We start from the raw sequence: 10,920 nt of genomic DNA on the forward strand, positions 1-10,920 counted from the left end.
TGGCGATTTTGGTTAAAATTTTGGTTTTGTTGAGGTTGATTATTGAATCTACCACCTCTTCCTCTATAGTTATTAAAATTTCTACCACGATTGTTCTGGTTGAAACGGTTAGGATGCGGGTAGGGCGGTTGTCGCTGCCCGCGATTGTAAATAAGCACATTTGCTGGTTTGGTTGTCAGCGATTTATATTTATTGACCTTCTCCACTGCGTCAGCTATGCTGGTGAAGGCTCCCGCACGTAATATAGTTTTTAATTCTGGGTTATCAATGCCTTCGATGAGGGCATCGATTCCTGCTTGGCAAGCGAGTTTTGCTGCTCGTTGCGGTGGTGTCTCTTCCTTGATGTGTAAGTCGATGAGTTGTTCGGTCAGCTCTTCAACTTCCTTACATAATTCGTCTGCTGACTGTTTTTTTATAGACTTCAACTTCGCTAATATGCTGTCGGCGCTAGTCTTTGATATACATGTAGTTTTTAAATTTGTTAGCAGTGAAGGTATATCCACGCTATTATTAATTGCTCTTCGGGCCTTTTTGTCGAGTCTGGTCAGTAGGAATTGATATATCAACGCTTTGTTTGCGCTGGGGGAGATCTCATTTAGTAGTGTGGCTGCACTGATGAACATATCGAGTCCATCAGGTGAGCCGTCGTAGATTGGCACCATTGCGGCTGCCTCTTTGTAATCGAATTTGGACATTTTCGGTTTTTGTATTCCAACAACGAACAATATCGCAAGAGCTACTTCTTTGAAAGATTTTTGTTTAATGATAATGTTTATTTTATTTCTAATATCTTGATATATTAGATTAGCATTTTCGGCAAGCAATAACAATTCTTCAGCCTCTTTATTGTGTACGAGAGGGTCTACTATTGTTTTAATATCTTCAGCTAATTTTTCAGCTTCTGCGAGCTTGGTTCTCAATGTAGCTTTTCTTAACTTTTTAGTTTGCTCGGATCGCAGTGATTTTGCAATTACTTGTAATTTCTGTATTTTGTTTTCTATTAAACTTGCCATTAAATTAAAGGCGAAATTTTTTTTTATTTCTGTTTTTGTTGATGTCTACAACAAGTAGTCTTACAGCTTAGCACATATTTTACATGAACATTTTGTGTTTTTTTTTTTTCATTAACAATTTTTACTTCAAAAATTTTTTTTTTTCATATTTTACATCTTATAATTGACTTACCATCTCTGTCGGCGGTATCCTACTACAGTATCAGTAAGGCTGAGCTTTGTGAAAGGTGTCACATAGATGGTTGCTCCATGGATGTCTTCAATTTTGATATTGAAACCTCTTTTCGGCTGCTTCGGGTGTTGCTTCCTATATTGCCGCCATCCGATTTTTTCCACTAATGCGATGTGTTCCGCTTGGGCCTCCGCCTGGGCCAAGATGTCCTTGATGTTCTCGTTCCACATGTTTAGTTTTTCCAATGGTCACTAGTTCGTGTAATGAGTTTCTATTGGTTCGTTCACATGGGTGGTTAGCACAGTTCCGTTTATTAGTTCACTTTGGTCTAGTTGGCACGTCTTCGTTGATTAGTTCACTTTGTTCAAGTTTTGAAAAAAAATAGTTCACTTCTGCCCTTTATACCTGGTTGAGCTGTGCCGCTCTCACTGCTCGGGAGGCTACTCTCTCCGAGTGATTCTTATAAAACGTGTGCATTAACCGCACAACACCGTAACCTAACGCAGCACCAGCAAGGATGCATAAAGCAATCGTTTGCGGTGAACTCGACACTGGGGCGCTCGACACTATCTCGTCTGCCGAGAAAAAGCCCATTTTTGAACGTTCACTGTTTCGTCAAAACAAAAAAAATTGTTTGGTTTCACTCATAGCCGAAGATTCAGGCTAAAGTCTCGGTCGCCATGTGGAGGTTCAACCCGATGTAGTATACAATTTCTATCACTTTGGGGCACTTGTGATATATTTCGGAATGAAAGAACTCAGGCACATTCCACTAATATAAATATCACTATATTCTTAGTTCCGTCCTCGCGTGCATTCGTCACTTGTTAACTTGATTGGTTGGAAATGTCAAAGACCTGTTGCTTGCATTCGACATGTACTTTTTATAATGCTTAAACTAAAACTCTACACAAGGTAGCTTCTATTCTAGAGGAGGAGGAGCCAGCAAGGAAATATGTGAGCGCGTTCGATTGGTTCGAACGGGTCAATACGGAGAACAAAAGGGTAGTGGTTGTTTCTGTGTGTTGTCATTTCACACTTGGTTGAAGTGGGTTAGTTCTGCATAATGTTACGCTGCAAGGGTGAGTGGTTGTTATTTAATATTATCGTATGCAGCTGTGAGCTTGTGACATAAAAATGCATTTGGCCTACAAACATGTATGACGATAATTTATGGCGTGGGAATGAATTTGTGGGAATAGGATCGTTGGGATTTTATGACAAGTGGGAAAGGATAATGGTAATAGGTTATCCCGCTACACCATCAAGGGCAGGATTGAAGCTCGATTCCGGCAATCTACAATTGACATTACACTTAACATATTAAGACCGCCCACGAGTTTTCTCGTGTTTCGCGTTCTGTCTGTCACGGATGGATCACGAAATAATTCTTGTTTTCTACACGCTCTTTAGATGTCACCTACTTTGATACATTGTATCCTACTTTGTGTATTGTTGTGACGGGCCGAATAGAAATAATCCACAACAGTTTAAACGGAAACTATTTTATTGATTATAATAATACAATATTCATTTCTATCGCGAAAGGTGAACTAACTCATTGCGAGAATGAAAAACTAACTGACGCGCGTTCGTGCTCGGGAAGAGAAGTATCTAGAACTTCAAGGTGAGCATTCGCAACAGGTATGACAATTTAGAGCAAGGTTAATATATAACACTTCTCCCCTTGTAGAAAGTAAGCTACATAAGATCAAGAAGACTACAAATTCATTCTCTGGGGGGGCTTGATTACACGACTAGATCGTCGCAGTGATGTCGTCGTCTCATCAGCATCGCGTCAAGGAACCACTGATGTCGTACCAGTAGCTTCCTCACTCGGACTTGAGGCAGCAGGAACCACCGCAGGAGACACCACAGTAGTGTCAGGGGCCACGGCAGTAGAAGTAGTGGGCATGGTTAGCTCGTAACGTTCAATGAACTGCTCCCTAGGAATGTCCACCGAGCTCTCCTGTAGATCAGCGCTCACACCGACTATATGGTCAGTATGACGCTCCCAAATGCGTCCATCGTGGAGACGCACAGCATATCGCAGCTTCCCAAGCTTCTCGGCGATTTTTCCAAACATCCATTTGTCTTTGGATAGGAAATCTCGCGCACGTACACGGTCACCATCCAGGAACTGGCGCACAGTAATATCCGTTTTGTTTGTAGTTTCATTCTTTGGCAGCAAAAGGTCGAGCCTTGATCTTATCTGTCGACCAAACACGAGCATTGACGGTGACTTCCCTGTAGATGGATGGATCGTCCTCCGGTAGGTAAGAAGAATGTGGGATAGTTCCAGATTCAGCAGGGACTTCGAACAGTTCAACGCCTTCAGTTTCTGTTTGAATGTCTGAACGTACCGCTCAGCTTGTCCATTCGTTGCTGAATGATACGGTGCTACCATCTTGTGTACCACCCCATTCATCTTAAGAAATTGCTGGAGGACCTCTGAAGTAAACTGGACGCCATGGTCGCTCACCAAAACTGAGGGATTGCCAAACGTACTGAACAATTCCCGGCACATAGCAACGGTACCTTCGGCTGTAATGGATCGGCATATCTTGATCTCCGGCCACTTACTGAAGGCATCAACATATATGAAGAAGTAGGTTTCCATGAACGGACCCGCAAAGTCCACATGGACCCTCTGAAATGGTTCACTCGGAATTTCCTAGCAGTGAAAGTTCATCTTCGCAGGTTCCGCACGCACCGACTGACAGTCAGCGCAATTCGCAATCATTTCCTCGATCTCTCGATCTAATTCTGGCCACCAGCAGTATATAATTCTGCTGCACCCGATTCAAGGTCTGGGACGCGAACTGAATTGGACGTTCCGTGCCATCGGGGTATACATGACTCAACACCGCTCCGACATCGTAGGGTGAAGCGTCCGTAGCAAGCAACAGTGGCAGCTCAGGTGTATAGTGAACAAGGCAATTATCGGATAGCATCTGTTATTTAACTTCACTGAAAGAATCTTCGCATTGTTTAGTCCATCTGAATGGAACATCGTTTTTGAGCAGGTTATTGAGAGGATACAGAACCGTACTCGAATTCGCAAAGAATCGGTGGGTACTCAACGTGAGTATCTCACGATCTTCCGAAGTCACTTTTAGTTGCAGGTACGCTTGGACGAGATCGATCTTGCTGAACTTGATTCCTCCTGCCAGCGAAGCAAATAGCTCGTCTACAGTAGGCAGTTGATTCCTTTCCACCACGAGGTTCGGGTTTACGTTCTGCTTGTAGTCTCCGCAAATCCTCACCCGGTTCTGCGATTTCTTTACAGGAACAATTGGTGTAGCCCGGTTACTGGAATTAACTTTTGTGAGCACACCTTCTGCAACCAGCTTCTCCAATTCATCCTCCACCGCTTTCAGCATATTAAACGGTATCTTGCCTTGAGGAACACCGGCCGCGCATCTTTCTTCAAAGATAGGTTAGCTTGAACGTAGGAGATCTTTCCGATTGAATCTTCGAAAACCTTAGGATACTTTTCCAGTACCGCCTTCAATGCAGCATCAGAGCACAGAGAACCAGTAGCAGTAGCAGCAGTAATCGTGTACATTCGATCCCTGTATTAAATTTTTCCAGTCCACTGACATTTGTCGTAGCCATTCTCGACCTAGTAACGGGTGCTTCCCGGAATTCCACACACGCGTCAAGAATACCTAGCACAGCGATGCTGGTATTGCAATAGCTAACCAAATTCGTATTATCTTTACGCAACCGCACACTCGGAAAAAGTCTGTTTCGACATTCAGAACTGATAATACTGACCGGCGAACCAGTATCGATTTCAAAACGTATGAACTTTCCGTTAACGGACACATCCAGTATAAGTTTCTTATAACGCGACGTAGATTCGACCGTACAAACTTCACGTACTTCCGCACTCCCGTCACTTTTATTGGCACCTGGTTGGTCCAAGTAATTGGTCTGAACTGATTGACCTTTGTTCGTCGAACGAGAATCATATTTCAACGCAGCGGATTTCTTCAGGCAAACCTTCGCAAGGTGCCCCGTTAACGAACACACCGTTTGTTTATACTTGCACGCATTCGCAAAATGCGATTTGTCTCCGCACCGATAGCATTTTTACTCACATTTTTACTCACATTTTTGTTTACAGTATGTTTTTCTTTTTTACCTGTTGCATGGTGCATCGCATGTACATCCTGTCTGGATGAGGCTCCTTCGATCTCTGCTCCTCCCTTACGAGAAAGTTTTATGCTCATCGGAATATCACGGGCCTCAATCAAAAGTAGTTCCCGCTTCTCCAGCAGCCGGTTCCGGATGTCATTCCTCTTCATTCCGAACACCAGCTGATTTCGCAACGCCGTCTCCAAGTATGCTCCGAAATTGCACGTAACCGCTATTCTCCGCAGGGCTACCAGATACCCATCCACTGTTTCGTCGGCAGAAGCAGCATCTTTATCACCTTGGCGACGACAATTGAATCGAAAATTTTCGCTAATTTCCAGCGGGCGGGGGCTAAAATAATCTTCCAGTGTTGCAACAATCTGCTGGTAAGTTTTATCTCGGGGGGCATCCGGAGCAACTTTATCGCAAATGACGTCGTATGTTTCGGATCCCATGTAATGTAGCAGAAGATGTTTTCTCATATTATCTGCAATTCCGCAAATGTATCCAGGCGTTCCACCCACCGCATCCATTTCAACTTGCGTCTGTCGAACGGATCAATCGCAAAATTTGGTACAAAATTGATAATTTTTCAGGAGTGTTCTCAACCATTTTACTAGTTTATGTAAAAAATAATAAAAATGATAAAAAATTTGTCTAATGATTATTTGTTAGATTTTCCTGTTTTAACTTGTTTTCCACATTGTCTTGTATTTATTGATATGTCAAGCACAATCGCCTCTAATGCGACACTTTGTATGTCCAATTATAGGAAAATCACTGTACTTACTTCCCCGCCAGTAGGGAACTATGGTAATTTTGAAGAGAAAGATGACCCGTTTCAGTAGCTACCAATCCAAAAAAAAAATGTCGATGTAATCATTGAAGTCGAACTTTTGTAGTTTCAGCCACTGTTATGAAAGCACATCGCAAATTGTCATTTCAACACTCATTTTTGTTAAAAGTTCTAATTCAAACCATATTTGCTGTTAGCAGAAAACACAGGTTCCATGTAAGGGGCCGTTAACATACCAAGTGGACAGATAAAGCACGATTTTAGACACCCCCCTTCCTCCTACGTGGACAAGCGTGGACATTATATATACCCCTCCCCATGTTGTCCACGTGGACATTTCTTCATTTTTGTCATTTGTTTGGGCTATGTCTTTCATTTCTATACCGGGGTGTAAAATCTAAGTTTCGAAAACGAAAGCGTTACGCCGAAGACCGAAATTTTGAGCGTTAATAGTTCCTAAACAACTGAACCAAATGGTATGATAAACACTTCATTCGAAAGATAAAATGTCTACGCGTTATATACTTGTTACTTTTTCATCCAAAAACTTGTTTCAATAGTCTTAAAATTGCTTTCAAAACAGGCTATTGAAATCACCAATCGGTATATAAGCGAGCGCCGCTCGTAAACCCACTCAGTTATAATTGACCAGCGATTGGAACATGTTGTCGCTGTTGTGATGAAGCTAACTTCGTTTATCATGAAGGCGCTGATGAACGGTGTCACCAAGAGCCTGTTTGTGCACCTCAGGCCAGAAGGGAATCCATCAGGAGGAAAGTGATGCCACGGTTCCGCTTGAAACATCGGAGCAGCCGCCACACACACATACACGCGCGGAACCCTCGTTGCTATCATCGTTGCTGAAAAATAATCTACCAGTTCCCCTGGGAATTGAAAAATACATTCATGCGAAAAAGTTTATTTCTAGGTAGTGCGGACTGAATCAAAACGGCTGTCAAAAAAGATCCAATTGAAATGTCAAAAGAGATCCAACGATCAGGAGTGTTATTTTTCTTATGATAATCAACACTATAAAAGAGGTATTGTTGTCAAGGGTAAAAATAAGTAAAATTATAAAATGAACGAACTACATTTTTCCGTCAATTGTTTAATTAACCATTGCATCTCTGAAAGAGCATCTCAGCCTTTCACTGAGCAACGCATTGTTAATGTCCCCTCTCTTTGTCATAACGTTTTTCCGAACGTAATAAAAACAAACAAAATCAGAGTCACGTTAATGTTTACTCCTACGATTTGGAAATATTCGATAAAAAGTGGAAGGAAGAGCTGCCAGATGATTTTTAAAAAAAGTCTGTAAAAACATGTGAATGTCTGTTAAAAATGTGGAAAAGTCTGTAAAAGTGTGCAGATCTATAGAAATTTTTTTTTTTTTTTTTTTTTTATCTTCGCTTATTTTTCGTCGGCCTATTTCCGCCACTTTAGTGCCAATCACCGACATCAGGGAGGCGACTCCACCTGTTCCTACCTATCAGACTCAACAACTCATGAGCCGGGCCAACTTCTTTTACTTCCGCTCCGAAGGAAGACGTAACCAGAGATTTTTCGCCTCAGAAAATCCCAACGACGCCAGCTGGGATTGAACCCAGGCCGATCGGATTGTGAGGCTGTTACGCTAACCATACAACCACTGGCGCCGTCATCTATAGAAATGTCTTTTAACGTTAATTTTCACATATTCATTAATACTTTGTACATCACGATGCACGTAAGATTGTATTCTGTATATATATACAGCCATTCCATGCCAAACTAATATAGTGGTTCTCAGATCTTCGTCAAAAGTGGTAATTTTGTTCTTTATCGCAAAACGTTAAACTTGTATTTTGACGTAGGACTACGTCTAACCGGAAGATATAGGGGCTGAAATGGAAATCTAGGCACTGAACAAGTAGGAAAAAATGCAAGATTTGGAACGCTTCTAACTCGAGCATTTCTCAATAGATCGCAAAGGTTTTTGCATCAATTGATAGGAAATATATCTACGCATCTATAATAACGAATAACATTTAATTTTTCTTGAGATAAATAATTGAATAATTGTGAAATATCAAGCATTGTTAAAATGCACTATGTGCCCATTTTTGATTGGTCCGTTTTGTGCTCCTCAAATCGTACCGACCAAAACGGGCAACCAGAGCAGCAGCGAAATAGAATGAAGCACGATTGGAAAGGAAAAAGAAAAAAATGAACGAAACATTGGTCGCAGTCTCACACATGCGTAATTCTCGAGCCAGCCAGTCAGCTTAAAAATCCCCGCTCCGCTGCCGTTTTGTTTACGCTGTTGGCATCATTGTAGTGTTTCGGTGACTGCTGCAAGTTATTGTCTGCATTGCTGTTCTACGGGACGTGAGGGTTGTTGCCGTTGCTGCTGGGATTGGAAACTCAGCGATTGTGGGAGCTTTGCTAGCGGGTATATAAAAGAGGTGGCTCTTAATAACCGGTGGGCTTGTGCCGTATTGCTTTAGCTGACGACTCGCCTGATCGTTCGGGTTGTGAGACACAACAGCTAGTTCGATTGAAACCAACCCAGCGTAGGTATATGTTGGTGGGGACCGCTATATAGCATAAAGATTTGATCTACTTTGTTTATAAACAAAAAAAGCCGCTGTCATTTTTCATCCCACATTTTTCAAAACCACGAGTACTAAGTTTTCTAAATTGGAACCATTCCATAAAACAAGGCGCTTTTCAGGGCCATTAAACCTTCCAAAAAAGAGTTTAGGAAATACAGTTCAATGCTTTCTAAAACATTATCCAAAATAATCATAAAACACAAATTGATTTTTTCATAATTTGTTTGCCAGGATCTGATGAGTATGTGAATTCGGCAGTTGTTCTGAGCTTATTGATTTTCACCAATTCTTAAATTGCTTCTAGATTGAAAGTACAGTAATTTACACTTATCTCGACATTTAGCTAATTGGACGGACCTGTAATGCGAGATATTTTGTTGGACATTTTTGTAAACATAGAGTCGTTGTCGTATAGTTGAAAGTCGACACTGTACCACTGTCATCGCAAATGTTCAATTACAGGTTAAAATTACCTCCAATCCGACACTGAGTGGTGGTAATGCGACGTGCCATTGAATGTAATTTACTGTAAAATATGTCACAAGCTGGATGGGAAGAAATTTTCCAACTGTGAAAGCTGTGGCGAGTGGCAAATGCAATAGCTAAACAGAAAGGTTTAGCCGAACAAGATGGGGATATCGAGTGATAACAAAACAATAAACTCTTTAGATTGAAGATTATTTTGTGATCCTGAAAAGGACCCTTTTTAGCCTGCATGTGAATCCAACGAGCGAACAAATCGTAATGAATGTATTTTTTTGCCATCGCTCCCTTTTAACGCTCAGTCGTTCGTCTCGTTGGACTCGCCCCTCTGGCTGAGTCTGCCGATTTGTCTCTATCCTGTGAGTGTGTACCGCTAGAGTATAAAACACGCGGACCCCAAAAAAATATCTTATTTTCTTTCAAACCGTAAACCCGTGTGGTTGTACGGCATCGGTATCGTGGACGTAACAAAGGAGAACAAGTTAAGGGAAAGGCATAGTCTCACTCGAACCGTGCAGGTCTCCAGTTCCCTGTTGGTCGCATTCACTGATTGCTCCGCAAGGGTAACTAAGCCGAACGGATTGGTGCCGGAGCACCAGTATACCTAACAGCGATTATAGAGTTTCGGCCGTCGGAGTGCTTCGGTTCGGCGCTCATCAAGGCAACAATTAGTTTCAGTGAGTGGCAAAGTGTTTCTCCGGCACGTCGCATTAAATGTAATTTACTGAACAACATGTCACAAGCTGGATGGGTAGAAACTTTCCAACTGTGAAAGCTGTGGCGAGTGGCAAACGCAATAGCTAAACAGGAAGGTTTAACCGAACAAGATGGGAATATCGAGTGATAACAAAAACACAACACCAAAGGTTCTTTTCAGAACCATCAACATATTCATAAAGAGTAAACAGTAAACTAATCCATTTTTCAGGTAGATAGGTAGGTATTCACGTAGGAGAAGAAAATAAAACAATATATTTAAAATATATATTTAACAGAAGCTGTCCCCTTTGTATAGTCCTACGTCACTCCGGTTATGTCCCCGACATTACCCACCCGCCTTTTTTTTAATTTGTCATTAGGGTGCCCATTTCCATTTTAGGGTGATCCCAAAAATCATTTTTTCCACTTTTTCCCAAAATGACTTTTTTCAAAAATTTATAACTTTCGAACCACTCAACCGATTTAGATGATCGACATATCAAATTTAAGCCAATGAGCTTTAATTGAGAAATATTTAACTTGCATATAATATGGATCCTATTTTTAATATGGATTGAAAGCTGAGAATTTTTTACATAAAATATCTCGATATCAGAGATGCTATTTTTTTCGTTTTTGAAATATGATTTTTCAAAACTAATCGATGGTTCGAAAAACAATTTTTCCCCATTTTTCCCACTACAAAAAGTCATAACTTTCGAACTATTGGACCGATTAATATCATCGACATATCAAATTGAAGCTTACGAGTTATTTTTCTTTGAAAAAATATTACTTTTGCGAAAAAATTTTGTTTTTGTAATTATTGATTGAGATAGTTTTTCATAGTTTTCTCGGTTAAAGATAGGAGCGCTATATTTTTTTATATTTTTTATGGAAAGCTGAGCATTATTCACCTAACATATCTCGATATCGGAGATGCTATAATTATCGTTTTTAAGTTAGAATTTTGTAAATTTAACATGTTTTAAGTCTTCGATCAATATTCATATGTGACTA

At 40.9% G+C, this 10,920-nt stretch overlaps 2 protein-coding genes across 2 annotated transcripts; both read right to left on the reverse strand.

Annotated features, from left to right (window-relative positions):
• Nucleotides 1–4,142: 4,142 nt before the first annotated feature.
• On the reverse strand, nucleotides 4,143–4,568 carry LOC129765760 (uncharacterized protein K02A2.6-like). Its single transcript, XM_055766186.1, has one exon. The coding sequence runs from the start codon at nucleotides 4,566–4,568 to the stop codon at nucleotides 4,143–4,145; it is 426 nt and encodes a 141-aa protein (XP_055622161.1).
• A 127-nt stretch (nucleotides 4,569–4,695) lies between these two features.
• Nucleotides 4,696–5,861, reverse strand: LOC129765761 (uncharacterized). Its single transcript, XM_055766187.1, has 2 exons — nucleotides 5,336–5,861; nucleotides 4,696–5,138 (listed from the first exon to the last, which is right to left on the reverse strand). Exons 1-2 carry the CDS (start codon nucleotides 5,859–5,861, stop codon nucleotides 4,696–4,698), a joined length of 969 nt encoding a protein of 322 aa, XP_055622162.1.
• Between the last annotated feature and the right edge of the window lie 5,059 nt (nucleotides 5,862–10,920).

This window comes from Toxorhynchites rutilus, chromosome 2, assembly GCF_029784135.1.
Source record: "Toxorhynchites rutilus septentrionalis strain SRP chromosome 2, ASM2978413v1, whole genome shotgun sequence".
Lineage (NCBI taxonomy): Eukaryota > Metazoa > Arthropoda > Insecta > Diptera > Culicidae > Toxorhynchites > Toxorhynchites rutilus.